The following is a 21,223-nucleotide window of genomic DNA, read 5'->3' as shown; positions in this document are numbered from 1 at the left end:
ATGGCAGATGCTGACATCAGCACTGCCACATGGCAGCTCCTGCGCTGCCTGCATGTACTCTTGCGCTGTCTGCATGGCAGTTAGCATGGCCGCGGGCTGTGGATGCCCGTGACATGGGACATCAAAAAAAGGTATTGGGTCTAGCACACAAGCTAACCCAACAAGTACTCACTACATAAAGTTCGTAATACTTCCTTTCACTGGTTGTAAGGGATCACTATAAGTTGATAGTGATTGCTAGTCCCATAGTTCCTGAAGCTTCTCACAAATCATATCTCCCCCCCCTTCCGTTCCCCTCCCTCCAACCCTCTATATTTAGTCTCACGTATTTGTAAGTTGCACTCTGATTTTGGTCCATAAAGATACGAAATGAAAAGAATGCTTCTTTTGGTACTTAGCTGCTGATTTTAATAAACAAGTACTTACAATGCTTGTGGTTTGCCTCTTGGCATTGCACCTTGCAACCTTCCTGCCACAAGGATGGCTTTTTGTCAAATGAAGTTTCTCCATTCTCTTGCTAGATTAATGGCCATGAATGTTGTCTTTTCATAATGTCAAATCACATTTTTTGGTTTTGATGGTATAGGGTGTGGAGTTTTGGGCCATCAATACAGATTCTCAAGCTTTATTGCAATCAACTGCAACTCAGCGATTGCAGATCGGAGAGCAATTAACACGGGGGTTGGGTAAGTTGACAATGCTTGACTGCAATATGGATTTTTCTTAAAAATATCAGTCTAGTGCGTAGTTCTAATGTTTTGGATAAACGCAAAAGCTTACAGCATATGGCTGTTTTGCAAGTGGGACATAGCTGACATATGGCCTTTGAAGAGCAGGTACTGGTGGAAAACCAGAGCTTGGTGAACAGGCAGCTGAGGAGTCTAAAGATGCTATTCAAAGTGCTGTTGCAAATGCAGACCTTGTATTTATTACTGCTGGAATGGGAGGAGGCACAGGATCTGGTGCAGCTCCAGTTGTAGCCCGGATGGCAAAGGAAGCGGGTCATCTCACAGTGGGGGTCGTTACTTATCCATTCAGCTTTGAAGGCCGTCGAAGGGCTACACAGGTACATTGTTTATGATCACGCTGTCTGTGTATGGAGTAATGCAAACATATTTGCTGTTTTTTCGCTTCTGACCTTATGTATGAGAATCTGTTTTTCGTTGAAGTTTTGGGAATGACTAGCTGGCTTATTTGCTCCACTACTTTAAGGTTGTTTACATGTACATGTAGATAAAAGAGGGTCCACTCATTTGTAATGTACTTTGACCATTCAGCTCAGAATTAGCAGTTTAACTTTAATTCTTTGTGAAAATAATCTAGTATGGCTGTACAATTTGCTCAATGCACTGCAGGCCATGGAGGCAATTGAACGGCTTCAAAAATCAGTGGATACTTTGATTGTTATACCCAATGACAGGCTGCTTGATGTTGCACAAGAGCAAACACTTTTGCAAGAGGCCTTCCTTTTGGCAGATGATGTTCTTCGGCAAGGAGTTCAGGGTATTTCTGACATTATCATGGCAAGTACATGTACCTCAGTCATCTGGAATATCTTTTTCATGGGCAGTGGCTGATTCAGAAACCTATATGATGGATAAACTTTGATTCTTTCTTTTGGACTGCACAGATTCCAGGCCTTGTAAATGTCGATTTTGCAGATGTGAAGGCTGTTATGGCAAACTCCGGTACAGCCATGCTGGGTGTGGGAATGTCAACTGGAAAAAATAGAGCTGAGGAAGCAGCTCAACAGGCCACATCTGCCCCCTTGATAGAACGATCTATCGAGCGGGCTACTGGGGTGGTGTATAATATAACTGGAGGAAAGGATCTCACATTACAGGAAGTCAACAAAATTTCCCAGGTATTGTGGACTTTGAGGTTTTATTTTCCCCCCCCTTGATAGCTTGGTGTGTAAGTCGAGATTTACTAAACGATAGCTCGGAGGGTCAAAGTTCTAGATTGTAAGACATTCAGAAATTGAGGAGAATAGACAGTTTTCTCCCTGAGAACATGAAATACCAACCTGAGGTAGTTCCGGGTATTACATCACGTATTTCTTGACTCAGTCCTTATTAATGGGCAGTTTCTGTTCAGGTTAACTGAAAATGGCATGAAACAAAGAAATTGTTGGACACGAGTCTGGCCCTGACTTAACAAGACAGCTGCAACTTGCACAAATGCGTGCTTGTGACATCTAGCCTAAAGGCCCTCTCTTCAGGCACTCTTATGCTTGTGGTGGAAAGGAGCTTTGTAATGCTCAAGTAATCAGGCTCTCAGTCTACTAGATGAACGGGTTCCAACCCAAGAAAAAAACCCTCACAGGTATGCAAGACTATGTCTCCACCCAGCCAAGGCCCAAATGTGACATCTCCAGCTCTTCTGGAGCCTGAACTTGGGCAAAAATACATGGTTTGCGTCCCGCATCACCCTCTATCTTCTATAACATAACAGTACATTTGATTAGTGAATCATTTGGGTGTAAAAATTGCTTGAATGAGAAACATGAAACACTGGATGCACCTTGCAACCATGTTGTAATTCTAATACATTGGCTAATTGCCTATTTTCTAAAGGATTAGCCACAGCCCACAATATTGGGCTGATACCTTCATACACCATTCCAAAGTCAAGACTCTGTGTGGAGAATTCTGAGAAAAGCCTTTTGGTTTCCTTGAATTTTCTATATTATATTTTCTTGTGACCATAAGTTTTTGCTCTATCAATAGCCTGACGAATTAGCTTTTGCTAATGCCCACATCTGAATTATATAGACTGTGGCACTTTCTGTGTTACTCCCACAGGAAGAGGATCAGCTGGTATATAATTGTACTTTAATTCAAGAGGGCATATCCCTGTACATGTGGGCAGAGAATGGGGCTGCCATGGGGGCAGATCTGAGACGAGAAGCAGCGCTGCCACATAGGAGCATGCGGGCTGCCATGTGGGCAGCATATGTGGCTGCTTCACAGGCCCTGGGAGAGGGCAGAGCTGCTGGCAGCAGCAGTGGTACATGGAGCAGAGGTGCTGTTTGGCAGAGTGAAGTCTTCACAAGGAAGAAATGCTAGCATCAAGGAGGAGTATTGATTGCATAATAGTGTCGTGTGAAATTCAGCTCTCCAATCATGACTGCCTATTCTGAATTTGGGGGTGAAAGCAAACTGGACGGGAACAGTTACCCACGCTCGAAGGTGACAATACAGAGCCACATGGTGGCAAGGAAGGTGACAGGTAAAACTTGTATATCTGTAATGAAGGGGAAAAAGGGCCAAGTTAGAGGTCCTTAAGGCGGAAATTGTGGAAGGACTATATAAGTCCCCATCCACCCCCTACTATGTACTTTTTGATGTGACATCTAATCCTATCTACTCTCCCTCCCTCCTTTCTGCCTACGCTCTCTCTCTCTTCCCTACTCCCTCTCATTCTCTCCCTCTCTCTTTCCTACCTCATTCTCTCTCTCCTACCCCTTCACATTGATACTACATTGGTATCAGACCCCCGACTCTGGCACCTTTGCTTCCCCTTCACCCCTTCACTCCGAATCTCAGTACCTGTTACGCCAACTGTGTGAAGACCATAGCCAACGCAACGTGTTGGTAGACAACCAGGCCAAAATGCGCAATGTGACTGGCAAAGAATGGCTGGTTGTTTCTCGTGTTGCTGATGACTGTTTGGAAAGCACGTAAGCTCTATCTTCCAACTGCTGGCCAGGCTGTGGAATGGAGGGCTTTTGGAATAAAGGGCTTTCTCAAACAAAGTCTCCAGGAAGCAGACGGACGCTAGACCTTGAAGCTACTCTTCAGGACGGGCACCTTGTTCATTTGATGGCAGAACAAACCCCTTCCCTATTGGGACTCTTCCCATTGCCAACTCCGTCGTCTTCGTCTAACGCCACACCTCCGTCCCATTCTATTGCTGCAGCCAACGCCAACGCCAACGATTGACCTCGAATTTGGTCACCTCGAATCCTGCTGCCGTCAGCCCTCAGACCCGAACCAAGGTCTATACCCATAACACCCTCTCAGCCCGTCAGCCGCCGACCTGTCCGCTGCCCACCTTGCGTCGTCATCTGTCCCGTGAGCCCGTGAGTTTCCGTCCGTGAGGCTGTCTTGCCAGTCGTTGACGTCGTGAACCTTCCGTCCGCTGGCCGTCAGGCTCTGCTCTGTCCACGCCGCCCGCCATTCGTGGCCGCCCTCGCTGTGCCGCCTCGCACGTCACCTCCTGCAAACCTTAGCCTACAAGGTTTTAAGTCTTTGGTTAGATTTTAACCAGGGTTAGTTTAGATTTAGGTTTAGTTAGTTGGGGTCTAGGTTATGGTAGTGCTAACTAGGGTTAAGCAATTTGGTTAGGTTAGCCTAAGTCAGTGTCCTAACAGTCCTAGTAGTCTTAAGTTAAGGCTGTCATAACTATCTTAGGTGACTTAGGAACCCCCCCCCCCTCCCCCCGAAAAAAAAAAACAAAAAAACAAAAAAAAACATTTTCCAGCCTCTTTCTCTCAGCCATTTTGAGGCCTTTCCCAGCCCCGTTCGAGCTTATTTGGGCCACATTTTGTAGCTTCTTTATCAACCTTTCTTTCGAGCTTCTCCATTGACATTTTCGTGGTTCTACACACTATATCAGCCTTCAGGTGCTCATTACAGCAGGGTTTTGATTTCTCCTTCTCCAAATACACTTCATCCTTGCCTGCATTCGAGCTTCTCCCTCCCGGACAGCCACCATGCCACCCACGAGATACATTGCATGATAGTGATGAGGTTGCTCAGCATGAGCAATTGCCTTCCACAGTGGGTGCATTCACTGGTGGTACAAAGATTCCTGCAACTCAGCCTCTCTCTCCTGCATCTCGCGAAGCATTGGTAGTGCAATCTCAGTTTTTGGATACCCTTGCGTCTATGCTCTAGGGTGCCATCCGCCAGATGGGATAGGAGTTCAGCCAGCAGCTTACCACGGCCATGGCTATGCAAGATACAGCTCTTGCCCTGATGGGACAGCAACTCGAGCAGCAGATTGGCCAAGCTATACAGGACAAGGGCCAGCAAGGGGACCACTCAGACAGTCAGGATGTTTTGTTTGCTCCACGCAAGGGTTTTATGGCAGGACCGTTGCAATTTGGACTTAGATGATTAGTTTTCTGTGCCACAGAGCACCTTCTTGCAGGATATCAGGCCCTCTTTTGGCTCAGAGCTTTCTGCATCTATGCAGGCTGATCCGTCTCTTTTAGGTCGACCCGTTGGTGTGCATCCGGTTAGTGCTCCTTTCATTGCACCTGCGAGTATGCCTTGAGTTGGCTTGGGTTTATATAGCAGCCCGCACCCCTGGGAGAGAAGCGAGTCCTCTTCTCAACCTTTTGGTATGCCCGGGGTTCATGCACCTATTGCTCCGCTAGCGAGCACATATAGCCAAACGCAGCGAGTGCATCAGATGGCAATAGCTACTACGCAGCAGGGGGTTGGTGGTGGGAAGCAAGCCACTTTTGATGACACGTTGGCAAATTCTTTGCGTTCATATAAGGCCCTACCTGAGGCCATCAAACTTGAGATCTCCTTCTTTGATTATGTGAACCTTAATCGTGATGATGCCCACACTCTTGGAGGTTACACACACAAGAATTATGCAGCCAAGGATATCAAGGCCAAACTCACAGTGCATAACTTTAAAGGGGACACTTGCACTCCTAACGAGTTGGAGGAGTGGCTCACGAAGCTGGAAGACTATTTCCGCTTCTACCCCAAGTCTGAGGAGGAGCGCATCATTTTTGCAGGTATGCATATGTAGGACTATGCCCACACATGGTGGCGATACATGAGGGATTCGCCTTAGAGACCAACCACCTGGAGGGGTTTCAAAGAATTGATGGTCACTACATTCGTATCCCCACTCGTCTTGGATCAGTACTTGGCTGAATTCTATGCCTTGTCGCAGACCGGTACAGTTCAAGAGTACTTGCAGCGCATCTGGAGGCTTTCCTTGTTTGTGTAGGACATATCCGAAAAGGGAAAGCTGCTGCGTTTCATCCATGGGTTAACTCCTCTCGCTGCAGATGTGAAGGCACATAACCCTCAAACAATTGAGCATGCAGCCCAATTGGCAGAGGTATTTCAGCCCAAATATGCCAGCAAGTATAAGATGACAGCGGGCAGCGCATATGGGAATGCAAATGAGGCTGAGAAGAATCCTAAGGTTACTGATTGGAATGAAAGAAAATCAGCAGCACCACCATTTCCGAGGTTTCCGAGAGTTACAGGCAACAAGATGCCATATGCTAAGCCATACAGGTCATTTGATGATAAGCCAAGTGTTGCTTTTAAGTGTGGTGAGAAGTGGACTCCTGAGCATTGGGAAGTTTGCAAAATGCGTAACAATGGTACTGCAAACCTCAGCATGATTATTGAGATATCGGATGATGAGGATTTGATGGATGCTTCTGAGACTTTGGATGCCACTCATGATGATTCAGAGGGTGCACAAATCGTGGAAGAAGCTCCAGATGTTGGAGCCACGAAGGGGGCTGATTTCCCCTTTGATCCCGGTGGTGCTAATGAACATAATATGCATGGTATACAATCCGATGACACTCAGCCCACATGTAACACGCGGGGCCGTTGGCTTAAAGTCTTTTATGTGGAGCATGAGGTTGCTATGCCTTTTCTTGCGCGAGAGGATGGAAATGGTAATGCTCCCATGGACGAGGAGATCTATTGGGATGCACAGCAAACAATTTATGCTATCTCTTCTCATGCGTGCCAAAAGTGCTGAAATGATCAGATTGAAAGGACAAATTAATGGCAAGACTGTTCACATGCTTGTGGACAGCGGTAGCACTCATAGTTTAATCAATTCTAAGACCTTCTAGAAGGTGGGACAGATTGCTACTGAGATTGATCATGGGCTGAGAGTAGAGGTGGCAAATGGACAGCATTTGGTCATTAAATTTTGTTGCCAAGATGCAAGGATCAAGCTCTCTGAGGATTATGAATTTGTTGGGGATCTCTTGGCATTGGATATGGGCCCAATAGATGCTGTTTTGGGCTGTGATTGGCTGAAATCTTTGGGTAAAATCAGCATGGATTTAAATGCCCTATCACTCAGCTTTGTCCACAAGGGTAGAACTGTAGCATTTCATGGCATTGCCACTCCTAAATTGCAGGTCATTTCAGCAAGGCAGTTAGCCAAAGAGCTCAAGAAGGAGCATGCCCTCTACGCATTGAATGTGTCAGTATCTTAGGGAGGTAGCATTCCCTGTGTTGAGGATTGTGATATGCAGCAGTTGCTATCGGAGTTTGCTGATGTATTTGCTGAAATGCCATCCCAGTTGCCTCCCAAGAGATCATGCCATTGTTCTAGAGCCTGGCAGTAAGCCCATAAACAAAGCCTCATACTGTCTCTCTAAGGTTGAGTGGGAGGAAGTGGCAATTTAGGTGCGGGAATTGCTTGAGAAGAACTTCATCTCTCATATCACTTCTTCTTTTGCCTCTCCGGTGAAGAAGAAGGATGGATCATATTGCATGTGCATTGATTATAGGGATCTAAATAAGGCCAATATCAAGAACACGTTTCCAATCCCCAGGATAGATGACTTGTTGGATGAACTCAAGGGTGCTCAGTTTTTCACGAAGATAGATTTGAGGTCTGGTTACCATCAAATCAGGGTGAAAGGAGCAAGACGGTCTTCCGCAGAGAACGGGGCTTGTATGAATTCAAGGTGATGCCTTTTGGATTGACAAATGCACCGGCCACCTTCCAAGCACTGATGAACAAGATATTGCAGCCACTTCTTTTTAGATGCGTGTTGATTTTCTTTGATGATATCCTCATTTACAGCAAGAACAAACAAGAGCACATTAAGCATGTGAAGCAAGTGCTGGAAATTTAGAGGATACATAAGCTTTATGCAAAAGCCAGCAAGTGCACTTTTATGGCAAAGGAGGTGAGTACCTGGGGCATATTGTGAGTAGACGTGGCATTCAGGTGCATCCTGCAAAGGTGAAATGCATCAAAGATTGGCCACAGCCACAAAAGCCCACCCAGTTGAGAGGATTTTTAGGTCTTGCTTCCTTCTACAGGCGCTTTATTCGCAAATTTGCATAGAGGGCAGCTCCTCTTACTGACCTCTTGAAGAAGGATGCTTTTGGGTGGTCAAAGGAAGCACAACGCAGCTTTGAAGACCTGAAATTTGCTCACACTCATGCACATGTCTTGGTATGCCCTGATTTTTCACGTCCTTTCATTGTGGAGGCAGATGCCAATGACAAGATTAGGGGCTGTTCTGAGGCAAGAACACGGGGTAATAGCCTTTGAAAGTAGGAAGTTTCAATTTTCATGTTTATGATCAGGAGATGCTGGCTATCTTGCATGCTTCCAAGAAATGGCACCACTATTTGTACGAAAGTAAAATTAAGGTGAAAACAAAATCATAAGACACTCAGATTCTTCCTCACCCAGCCAAATTTGTCATATAAGCAGAAGAGGTGGTTGGCTACAGTCCAATCCTATGATTTTGACATCGAGTACAGAAAAGGGAAGGAGAATGTGGTTGCGGATGCCTTGTCCAGGATGTGGGCTTGCAATTTGTATGCTATCCCTACCATATATGAGGAGTGGATTCATGGCATTCAGGACAAGTATATGCAGAATTTAAAGCAGCCCTCATCTTTTCAGATTTGCAGAAGCCTTCTAGTCAGGGTCATCCGGATTTCAAATTGCATAATGGGCTATTGTGGTGCCAAGACAGGATTTATTTAGTGCTAGACTCAAAATACCGCCAACTGGTTTTGCAAGAAATGCACTCCTCTCCCATGGCTGGACATGTGGGTATCACTAAAACATATGAAAGAAGGCATTTGGAGAGATGTGGTTAAATACGTGGCTGAATGCTTGCCTTGCCAACAAAATCAAGTGGAAAGCAAATTACCCGCAGGCCTTTTGCAACCATTACCCATTCCAGAGGGCAAATGGACGCACATAGTAATGGATTTCATCACAGGATTGCCTTCTACAGAGAGGGGATGGGACAGCATCTTTGTTGTGGTGGATAGAATGACAAAACAGGCCCATTCGATACCCACTAAGACCCGGTATTCAGCATCAGAGGTTGCTTGGCAATTCATTGAACATGTCTTTAAGCATCATGGTTTCCCTCAGGAAATTGTTAGTAACAGAGATGCAAAGTTTATGGGTCACTTTTGACAGGAGATATTTACAGCAGTGGGTACTTTACTCACACCTAGCACTGCTTACCATCCTGAGATTGATGGACAGTCGGAAAGGGTGAACAAATGGGTGGAGGAATATTTGAGGCATCTTTGTCATGATACTCAAAAGTCTTGGGATAAATGGTGGTCCCTTGCTGAATTTTGCTACAATAGTACCAAGCATCTCTCCATTGGCATGAGCCTGTTTGAAGCAATGCACGGATGCAAGGTCGGGATGCCTTCTTCAATTGGTGACATGGCTGTGAAAAATCAGCAAGCACGGATTGACTTGGAGAGGATGGATGCCTTCTACAATTGGCAAAAAGGAATATGCATGATGCCCAAGCCAAGCAGAAGAAATATGTGGATGAACGCACGAGATATTTGTCTTTCAAAGAGGGAGATTATGTGCATTTGCGTCTCCATAAGAACCATTATGCCTCATTGAAAGGTAATACCAACACAAAGCTTGCTCATAGGTATTACAGTCCTTACAGGATCATCCGCAAGGTTGGAGAGGTAGCATATCAATTGGAGCTATCCAGTAACTCCAAGATCCATGAGTTTTCCATGTCTTTGCTGAAACTACATGTTGGACAGCATGTCCATGTTCTTCCAAAGTTGCCACCTATGGATGAAGAGGGCCACATCCTCTATGTCCCATAGTGCATCGTGGGTTTCAGAGACCATGTACTCCGGAACAAGGCCTACGTAGAGTATCTTATCAAGTGGCGGGGACTCCTTGAGGATGAAAATTCATGGCAACCAGAAAGCATTGTCCAAGATCACCCCTATCTCCTACCGGATTGACTAGTAGTTGCTGTTTGCTGCACTTTTGGACAGCCATGCTATGAAATTTTTAGGGCAAATTTCTATGGGAAGGGATGGCTGTAATGAAAAGAAAAAGGGCCAAGTTAGAGGTTCTTTAGGTGGAAATTGTGGAAGGACTATATAAGTCCCCATCCACCTCCTACTATGTACTTTTTGATGTGACATCTAATCCTATCTACTCTCCCTCCCTCCTTCCTGCCTACGCTCTCTCACTCTCTCTCTCTTCCCTACTCCCTCTCATTCTTTCCCTCTCTTTCCTACCTCATTCTCTCTCTCCTACCCTTCTCCTCCCTTCTACCCCTCTCTCTCTTTCCCTTTTGCTAGTCTATCCTCTTCCTCCAAATGTGCCCCTACCCCCTTTTCCACAAGATCCAAATGAGGAAGAAGAGTGGGAGGGAAAGATTGTGAGTCATTGTCAATGGCTCTCGGAATGACAACGAATGTGGTTCAGTTGGTAGATATGAGAAACAAGCATGGCAAATCTTGAAGGACTAGAATAAGACAAATAACTCTATGAGGATTCTCAACCTCTTGAATTAAATTTTCACCATCACAAGGTGGACCCAGTCCAATTGCTAATGCTTCTGTTGAATATGTTCGTAAGAAGCATTTGTATCTTCATGACCAACATCACGATACCTAGGATTTATGAAAGGATACGTGGTGATGGAGATCTTTGTGGAATAGCCACGGGAGTCCATTGCTTATGTGTGTTATTGGTTGCAAATGGTGCCGGAATGATGACAATGGTGGGCCATGTACATGTATAGAGTTGGAAACAAGACCCGTGCAAATTAAAAAGAATAGCAAAATGTGCCATGCATGGATTACTTGAGCACCAAGTTTTACACACAAGAAAACTCTTTGGCTAGCTACAATGCATGGGTTACTTGACCACAAAGCTACAATGCATGGATTACTTGAGCACCAAGTTTTACACACAAGAAAACTCTTTGCCTAGCTACAAAGCTACAGATAAAGGATGATCTAGGCAAGATGATACAACATACTTTCTTTCAAGATGGTCTATCAAAAAATTCATCTAGAGGGTCATTAAAACCTTGCAATCTTTATTATAAAGTTGTACTTTCTCAAAGCTGACCAACAATACTGTAGGGCATATTCAATATTAGATTTAGTTATATCCCAACCTAATTTTTTCAAATTAGTTTGGGCAATTAGATCCTTTATCTCTAGGTAGATAGATCAAAATCATAGCTCTAATGGGGCCCTAGGGGTACATTATTGAATTATAGAAACTATGGAAAGAAGATATGAACATGCAGTTATGCTCATTGCCAAATCTAGAAGTTGTATTCCATGAACTTGGATACAATGTCACAAGAAAGGTTTCTAGATTTTGCCAAGCATTTGGTCTAGAAACGGGTTTAACAGATGTATTTTATATGAATTATATATAAAACATAAATAACTTTCTCCAGATTCTCTCTCTCTCTCTCTCTCTCTCTCTCTCTCTCTCAAAAGAGCTCTCAAATACACATATACACATTCAGCACTCTCAAAAGAGTCAAGACACAGGTGACAACCGATACTAGGGCGTTTCGCTTGTTTCGGCGAAACGTTTTGTCTAGAAACGTTTTGAAGTGTTTTGCTTGCTCGAAAGGCGTTTTTTGATTACATTGCTTGGATACTATGATAACTTTAAGATTTTTTGTATGTGTGAATCTTATTCACTAAGAGAGGGGTGTCAGTTGGAAGATTTAATTGAAGGGTGTCAGTTGGAAAATTTAATTTAGACAGTTTTTAATCTCTAACCTCTAGCCAAGACTAGACATAGAACAGCAGGATGTTGAAATCGTTATAATTAGAATTGGTTATGATGTTAATTTTGGTTGAGGGAGTGCATCAAGGGCTAAAGATATCCCTCAAATGCCTTGATTGCATATGGAAAACAATGTAGATTCAAGGGAGAAAAATGTCATAAATTTTAGACCTTATTGTGCCTTGTAAGGTCACATGTATGAAAGAACCTTTGGTGACGTTGTCACCTCATTTCTCCCGAATCCCAAGTAGTGTTGGGGAATAGCTATATAATCCATCTCTGAGATTGCATTTGTTTAATAAAGGAGAAATACTTTATAGATTTATACTTTGCATGACAAGAAGCTTTAGACCTTATCGTGCCTTGTAAGGTCACATGTATGAAAGAACCTCTAGTGACCTTGTCACCTCATTTGTTCCAAGTAGTGCTGGGAATAGCTATATAATCCATCTCTGAGATTGAATTTGTTTAATAAAGGATAAATGCTTTATAGATATATATTTTGCATGACAAGAAGTTTTAAGTTTTAGCAAGGCTAATAATGGCTCTCTTACCAATCACAATAATTTCAAACTAAGTAATATTAATTGTGAAAATTCTAAAATTTGTTACCGGCCAAAGGATTCGGCAGACAGGAATAAAAGTCTTTGGAAATGTTTCTTTCAATCAAGGTTCCCCCAATCCCCCCCCCTCCTTTCGGAGGGCTCCTCTTCTTAGGGGGTCAGAACATTATCCCCAAATGGGCATAATTGTAGTATAACCAAGTGTTTGTTGGAAAGGTCACCTCCCCATTTGTAAGCCCCCATATGAGGAGATCTTGGGGGAGGGAGACCTAGGGCAGGACATGCCCAGAGGAAATAACACAGAGACAGGGCTGCCACATGGGCAGCACCTCACAAGGTCAAGACAGCAAAAGGGGCTGCCACATGGGCAGCAAACAGGCTGCGGGCCCTGCCATGTGGGCAGCACACAGCAGGCTGACAGAGGAGCATCATGGCTGGCCAAAAGGCGCCACCAAAGGGCAGGTCATGGGCCTGCAAAAGAGGCGCACACGTGGCTGCAAGGGCAGACTGGAGGCGCCTGCGTGGCGATTACACTGATACAACAAAAAAGAAACACAACAAGAGAAGTTCATATATTTATCAAACTGAGAAATATGGTGGCCGGGACATCATAGAATCAGTATAGCAGAGTGGAATGGCCCCAAGGAACAAGACCTAGCACACCATCTAGAGCATGGATCCAATCGTAGTGGTCATGTCATGCACAAACTCGTTTCAATCAATCCCAGCAACACTCAAAATACCCAACAAGCACCAATCCCAAATGAAATGACAACCTCAAGACAGAGAATCTACCACGAACACCCTTATCAGAACAATGAACCGTCAGATATGTAGAAAAACGAACCCACAGCTCAAAGGTAAGAAACACTTTGCGTCTGAATCAGGAACCAACCACTAACATTTTCAGATCAGGTCGTACTAAATAGATACAGCTTTTACTCTCCTCTTCAGAAGAAAACTGCAAGTCTGCCATGAACTTGCATCAACAAGTAGACCACAAGAGTGCGATGACATGAAGAAGATCTCTTCATTAACTGCCCGTAGGACAACCAGTTCCCCACGTCACGGTAGAGTCTCTTTAGCAATCATTGGCCAGCACCAAACTGAATATGAAATTCGAATATCTTCAAGGCAAATCAGCCCATCCACACAAGCGTATCTTCACGTGACCCAGCGCAAGATCACTCAAGATAAAAAACAGCAATAGATGATTCCAGGAAGTCGACCAATTCCTTTAGGAAGATCTTCCACAGGTCATCACGCAGATCATCACAGCCATGTCGAGGTATTATTTCGAATATCGATCCAAAGCTTCAGCGTTTTCTGATCGTCAATCATTTACAGCAGTCTTCCGCTACTCCATGATGAGAGTCCGGTTCCCTTAGGAAATTCATCATCCAAGACAAAACAGGTCCCGCTGGAATGCTACTCCTCGTAAAAAAACCTTCTCTCCACGCCCAGTCGATGTTATGTTGGGATAAGTATGATCAAGGGCTTGCTCTATGGTGCATGTGTGCATCTAGGGGAGTCACATGTGTGTTTGTGTGTGTTGTAAAGGCACATCAAGTGCTATGATGTGTCTAGTGTGTGACCTAAGTGATGATGTAAGCCAAAGGCCCCCACATGGGAGGTTCCTTTGATTTAGGCCAGTCCCACTGATGTAGGGACTAATTCCCACTGATGTAGGGGCTGATTGCCACTTATGTAGGGAAGGTATTACCTTCTCCCCCTTTCTATAAGAGAGAGTCCTCTATCTCACAATCATAATAGAGAACTGCATCTTTGTTTCATTGTGCTCTCACACCTCTTTCAAGATGCATCTATTCTATCCTACGGGATTCTACACTTGGTATCAGAGCTTTAGGTTCTAGATCTAGCCTAGCCTACCATTAGATGCTTTCTCTAGCATAAACTACTAGTTTTCTCAAAGCTTCTTCATCTTCTCCATTTTCCTCTTTCTTCCCCAAATCTGTGAGAGCTCAGTTCTCCCATTATATGCGACCATTGCTCAAACCCTTTGAGCTGTAGACTCCTTGTGTACGGGCGACCTTCCAGCTGCAAGCAATTAGAGAGTTCTCTTCTGTACGCGCAACGCCAACACGAAGACTGCTCGCCGATCTATCGCATAATGCTGCCTCTGTGCTTACCTATCTGCAAATCCCTCTGAGCTCGAGCTGCACGACACTACAGGCAAGCTGCTGATAAAATCTGAGCCCGTTTGGTCAAGAATTGGAGGTGCAACAAATAAAAAACCAGTCGATTTTCTCAAGCATCTACATGGCGACCTGGCGCAACATTGTGCCTCTTCTTACTGGTAGCCTTGGTCTGGTATACTAGTGTTCTCTCTGCATAATAATCCCCTTGAATAGAGCTATGAGCTATGAGAATTGCACCCTCCAATCTACTCTTATCTCTGTTGACAGAATTCTGCATATTTTGGTCAAAAGGTGTTGAGCAATCACTATAACTTTGGGGCTTTCATTATTTACTGTAGACTTTCATTGCTTTGATTGTACTTGAGTAGTACAACTCAGTCATGGAGCTCATAAGTGTCCTTATACTTTGCATTTAGAATGATGACTATGCCATTCTCTTTGATGAGTACTTGAACTATAAACATGACTAAACCCAAGCAAGAAGAGAAGTTGGATGGAACTAGTTTCTATACTTGGCAAACAAAAGCTGAGTTTATGCTTATGAAAAAGAAGATATGGAATGTTGTGAATGGAAAGAAGTCTACAAAAGAAAAAGCTAATTGGTTGATCAAAGATAAGAAGGCTCTTGCTATCATTGCTTTGGGATTAAGTGGCTCATACATTCACCACATTGATGGCTTTGAAACTTCACATGAAGCTTGGGATCATCATCTCACAGTATTTGGTGCACAAGGAAAATGCTTCAAATATATCTTGCTTATTAAGTTCCTTTACCTACAATTGGAAAAGGGAATGTGTTAGTCCATGAAGAACAACAAAGAGAATCAAGCATTTCTTGTGAAGAAGGACTACTTCAACAACAAAGCAAATCTGGTTGAAGGAAGAACTCCATCAGCAAATGAAGAAAATAAAGACTGCGTTTTAAGCACTTCGAATTTTTGTTTATCATCACTTGGTCAAATTTTAAGGTTCTCTGCCTGGAGTAGTACTCCAAAAAGAATATCATATGTAAATCACCTCTAGTCACCATATGATGTAGACCATGTGATATGTGTTTTGACTATCCCATTTCTGTGAACCTCACACCCTTGGGAACCCTTGCTAGCATGAGATCCTAGCCATAGATTTATCCTTGACCACCATGAGATGGCATGAGAAACTATGAGACTAGATGTATCCTTGACACTGCAAGAGGCAACCCCTTGAGGGGGGGTATGTTGGGATAAGTATGATCAAGGGCTTGCTCTATGGTGCATGTGTGCATCTAGGGGAGTCACATGTGTGTTTATGTGTGTTGTAAAGGCACATCAAGTGCTATGATGTGTCTAGTGTGTGACCTAAGTGATGATGTAAGCCAAAGGCCCCCACATGGGAGGTTCCTTTGATTTAGGCCAGTCCCACTGATGTAGGGACTAATTCCCACTGATGTAGGGGCTGATTGCCACTTATGTAGGGAAGGTATTACCTTCTCCCCCTTTCTATAAGAGAGAGTCCTCTCTCTCACAATCATAATAGAGAACTACATCTTTGTTTCATTGTGCTCTCACACCTCTTTCAAGATGCATCTTTTCTATTCTACGGGATTCTACATGTTAGGCTCCTCTCCCTCATTTGCGTGCCAACCCCTTTCCTTGACACATCCACGGATCCATCATCGATTTGGAAGCTCCAGCAATATTCCACCACATACTATGGCAGCTCCCCTCTTCCTCTAAGTGTTTCACCTGATCATGTAGCCACCTTGCAACATCCATGCAGAACTCCCACACTGGTTGGCCACCTCACCACATGCATTAAACCACTCTTTTTCCCTTTCTAAGAAAACATACACCAATGCAAAAAATGCCCCGAAATACTCACTTAGTACGCATCCCTTTCAAACAAGCACTTGCCTACAAACTGTCACATATAATGAATCCATTCTTGACACATGGGAAACTCATATGATCCCCAATAAATGGAAACCACTCATAAGAAAAGAAACCCAAGACACAGGGTAATAAAAGAATATATATTAAGTCGCACACAAAAAACTTCGTTACACATTGGATACCACAAATGCTCTGAATACTGGTGTATCCACACTGCTTCTCATCATTTTCCATGTGTCCCTGCAAAAGGCATATATTTATTTATCTTGAAATATTTACAACCATTCATCAAAGTTTCAACAAAAGAGTCTTTTGTATCCCATAACCCACACAAAAACTAAAATGTGTACATCTATGTGCCTACCGACCCTTATGTACAGTGCAAAAAAAAACTGACTACATTTTTTGATCTATCAACGCTGGCAAAGGAAAGAGCAAGCTAACGGTGGCAAGTCCAAGAAAGACGACTCTGATGATGAGGACACTTCCAAGAGGAAGCAGAAGAAGAAGTGCTTCTATTGTGATACGCCAGGACATTTTGCGAAGGACTGTAGAAAGAAGAAGGCGGATCAGAAAAACAAAAAGGAGTCTGACTCAGATTCAAAGGGTGATACAAAGCCCAAAGCAAATGTGGTAATCGAAGAGTTTTCTTGGTGACATCTTCGTGTGTTACTAAGATCATATATGTTAACCTAGAAACTACAGTGAGGATGTCTGACATTGAGATGTGGGTCGACGAGGAGTCAGAGACCTTTGTGAAGGTGATGGACAGCATGGAGTGCTTGGTATCTTCCAAGTGCGTGGCTGTTGACACTGACACGAGGGTGGATTCCATGGAGTGTCGCGGGGTCTCATGTTCAGATGGATGTTGTACCCCAGAAGGGGACATTGGCCTTCTTCGAAGGCAGAAGGGGAAGAGTGGGTGCTTCTGTTGGAAATAAGTGCACGCTAGGTGTACTATTTCTGTAATCTACATTTTTGTCTAGTCTTAGTCTTGAGTCTTGAGTGTGTGCCATGTGGCACCTCCACATTTATCCCATAAGCACTCTTGCTCATGGTCTTGTACTTGGCCCTATATATTCAGGGGTCACATCTAAGGAAATATCTCACATCTTTCAGTGTTTGCATTGCTCTTGCAGTCTTCCTCATGTTGTAGTTTAGTATGATACCATGCTAGATTTCTAACATGGTATCAGAGCATGTAGATCCCCTCTCCTCTCCTCTCACTTTGCTGCAGCCATAGCTTCGTCTTCTCCTTTCAGTTTACCTCTCCCTCCGGCATCTCTCTCTTCAGCCTCTCGTGGCACCTCTACCTCTGCACCGCCCTCTTCTACGCTTCTGCTGGCCGCCAGCTGCACCCCCTCTGCCTCAGCCCTTGGCCGCCTCTTCTCCGACATCTGCCCCAAAAAAACCTGCGCACCATTTTTCTGTCTCTGCCCGCCTGCTGCCCCTGTTGGCCGCTACATCTGGACCGCGCCCCCTTCTACACATCTGCCTCTTCATCTCAGCCTCAGGCCGCTGTCCATGCTGCACCTGTCTGCCCCGCCAATGCTGCGCGCACCTCTCCATTTTCTGCGCCTTTTTGCTGGAGCTGCTCCTGTTTGCTCCAGATCTGCGCCCCCCCGTCTACGCCTCTTCTCTGACAGCCCCGCCAACATCAGGCCGCCTCTGCCTGCCCCGTTTTTCTTTTCTTGCTGCTGCGGAGGATATCTATGGTGCTGCTCCTGTCTACCTCTCCAATTCCTGTGTGCCACCTCTTCAACAGGCCGCACTTCTTCAGGAGCTGCCCATGAGCTCTCCCCCAAAATTCTGCACCAAAGTTCTGCGTCTCTGCCTCTTCTATCCAGCAAGGCCTTTGCTCTCTCCGGTCTTTCTGGGTATCGTGGCTTTGCACTCCATCTCTTTCTATCTGCAGAAATCTCTATTTGCATCTCTCTCTGTCTCTCTCTCGGGTTACCCTTGAAAGGGTGGAAGACCTGAGGAACAAAAACAAAATGGATATCTCTCTGTCTATCTACAATCAGTCAGTCTCTCTGTCTAGGTGTCTACAATCATATGTCTCTGACACTTGTCTATCAGTCTATATGCCTCTCTTTTGTGGATTAGCTACCCACATTCTCTTGGCATTTTCTGTCTATGTCCCCATTTATCTTCTATTTGTCATACTCTCTCATGTCTATCTGACAGTCTCTCTCTCTATGGGACCACTCTACTGGCTGATTGTCTCTCTCTTTGTCTGTCTATGATCCACTTTTTGTACCTACCCTTGTGGACCCATATGAGGATATCACTTGAGGAGGGGTGTCTCAGGATCTTGTCTGTCATGTCTTCTGTCTTGTCTCTCAGTCTATCGGTCTTTATGTCAGTCTTCTAGTCTTGTCTTTTGTCTTCCTCCTAGTGTCCACTTAAGGAGGGTGTTGGAAATAAGTGCACACTAGGTGTACTATTTCTCTAATCTACATTTTTGTCTAGTCTTAGTCTTGAGTCTTGAGTGTGTGCCATGTGGCACCTCCACATTTATCCCATAAGCACTCTTGCTCATGGTCTTGTACTTGGCCCTATATATTCAGGGGTCACATCTATGGAAATATCTCACATCTTTCAGTGTTTGCTTCATTGCTCTTGCAGTCTTCCTCATGTTGTAGTTTAGTATGATACCATGCTAGATTTCTAACAGCTTCTTCAAATCTCGGACGTAGATTGCGAAGGTGATGGACAAGGTGTACTAAAGTCATAAGAGTGAGTACTTGCTTGAGAACAAAGTGAGAGTTCGTGGTCCATGTTATCTAAAAATATTCATTTGTTGTGGACCTTACGAAAAGGACGGGTTGTAACAGGCCCTCAGAGCATGGTGCCTGGAAGACTCCAGGTTGTTCATTCCTTATGAGGGGGACAACTGGAAGATCGTGATGGTTGGATTGCTCGAGTTCGAAGGCGGGAACTTGACTGAAGGTGGTGGTGCCAGGAGGTGCTTCCAGAGATGGACCTATGTACCAGGATGGTGTGCAGAACCAGAACCAGACTTGGTGGAGCAGGAATCACTGATGAAAAGCCAGGAAAAGATTTCGACATCGAAGTGTTCTAGAGGACTACGACCAAGGAGTTACTGGAGCATCGTCATCGACATGTTGGCATTGGGCCGAGATGTGTCGGTGAGAGGGGATGTTGGAAAGATCACCTCCCCATCTGTAAGCCCCCATATGAGAAGAGCGTGGGGGAGGGAGACCTAGGGCAAGACATGCCCAGAGGAAAGAACACAGAGAGGGTGCTGCCACATGGGCAGCACCTCACAAGGTCAAGACAGCAAAAGGGGCTGCCACAGCAAACAGGCTGCGGCCCTGCCATGTGGGCAGCACACAGCAGGCTGACAGAGGAGCATCATGGCTGGCCAAAAGGCGCTGGCAAAGGGCAGGTCATGGGCCTGCAAAAGAGGCGCACACGTGGCTGCAAGGGCAGACTGGAGGCGCCTGCGTGGCGGGCTGTCTGACAGGGCAGATGACGCAGAAGGGCAGGGCAGACCGGCATACCAGGTCAGCCACATGGAGGCATGGTGGAGCAGCAAATGAGGCTGCTAGTAGGCAGGGACCTGCCCTTATATAGGGCTGGGCCCTTGCCTTGAAAGGAGGGCCAAAGACCTGTGTTGTGGGCCAAGGGCCCTTGTAATGAGAGCCCTTTAAGGGCGGTTTTCCAACAAACTGGTCGGCCTGTTTGGGTTGGTCAGAATGATGCTGCAGGTTGGTTTTTTGGGCAGGCCCTTGGGCCTATAGAAGGCAGGCCTTGTGGCCTCTTTTCATATCTTCTGGAGCAGCACTTCAGGGAGTAGGAAGGAGCAGCAGAGCATCACCAGTTGGTGTGAGCAGAGTGGAGAGTGAGAGTGATGAACAAGAGAGAGAGTGAGCAGAACGTAAGTACTCTCAACAATGGACTGAAATGAAGTACAAAAGAGAAGTTAGGGGTTTTGTCTAAGTGACAAAACCCTATCTTATCCACTAACCATAGTTAGGGATTAGACTGTGGTTAGGGGGAAAAACCTTATAGAGCTAAAAGTGCCCCTAACCTACTTATTACAATACATTGGTCACTACCTAGAATATGATAATAATTCTAACACACCCCCTTGAAGTGCCAATGTGGTGTACAAGGTAGTGATCAATCACCAAAAGGAGATAAGTTTAGGGCATCGCGAAATGCCTCAAACTTCTCACATGGAAGTGCTTTGGTGAAGATGTTTGCAACATTGTCATGTGTTAACACATAGATCATACTGATCTCCCCTGCATGCAACTTCTCTTTGACAGAATGATAATGAACCTCAATGTGCTTCGTGCGAGCACGAAACACAGGATTCTTTGCCATTGCTATAGCACTCTGACCATCAGTGAGAATTGGAGAAGGACCCTCCAATAAGCCACGAAGATCACGAACAAACGTCGCAGCGAAACATATTCAACTGTCGTTGTGAAAGCTGCCTTGTACTCAGCCTCACATGAGGAAGTAGCCATTGTAGATTGCTTCTTGCTCAGCCAAGAAATGCAAGCTTTGCCCAAAAAGAAACAATTACCACTAGTGGACTGCCTAGTATCATACTCTCCAACCCAATCTGAATCATTGTAAGCATGCATATGCAAGTCACCCCCCCTAGGAAACATCAACCCATAAGACTTTGTGCCTTGCGAATAACGGAAGATGCGTTTTACAACGTGCCAATGTGTTGTCTTTGGGCTGTGCATATATCTGCGCACTTGAGATACTGCATATTGAATATCGGGCCGTGTATTGTACAAATAGATGAGGCATCCAACAGCCAGGCTATAAAGTGTGACAT

At 44.8% G+C, this 21,223-nt stretch overlaps 1 protein-coding gene across 1 annotated transcript in view; it reads left to right on the top strand.

Annotated features, from left to right (window-relative positions):
* The window catches only part of LOC147890569 (cell division protein FtsZ homolog 1, chloroplastic-like), a 65,647-nt gene that overhangs the window by 35,454 nt on the left and 8,970 nt on the right, over positions 1–21,223 (top strand). The window contains exons 2-5 of the mRNA XM_087390182.1: positions 587–686; positions 837–1,066; positions 1,356–1,523; positions 1,631–1,864. Coding sequence (XP_087246308.1) covers positions 587–686; positions 837–1,066; positions 1,356–1,523; positions 1,631–1,864 — 732 coding nt within the window. The remainder of the gene's footprint in view (positions 1–586; positions 687–836; positions 1,067–1,355; positions 1,524–1,630; positions 1,865–21,223) is intronic.

This window comes from Dipteris shenzhenensis, chromosome 19 (genome assembly GCF_047967505.1).
Source record: "Dipteris shenzhenensis isolate YYH24624 ecotype China chromosome 19, Dip_SZ_1.0, whole genome shotgun sequence".
In the NCBI taxonomy this organism is placed as follows: Eukaryota; Viridiplantae; Streptophyta; class Polypodiopsida; order Gleicheniales; family Dipteridaceae; genus Dipteris; species Dipteris shenzhenensis.
The sequence above is the reverse complement of the archived record's forward strand: the minus strand, read 5'-3'. Positions and strand labels throughout refer to the sequence as shown.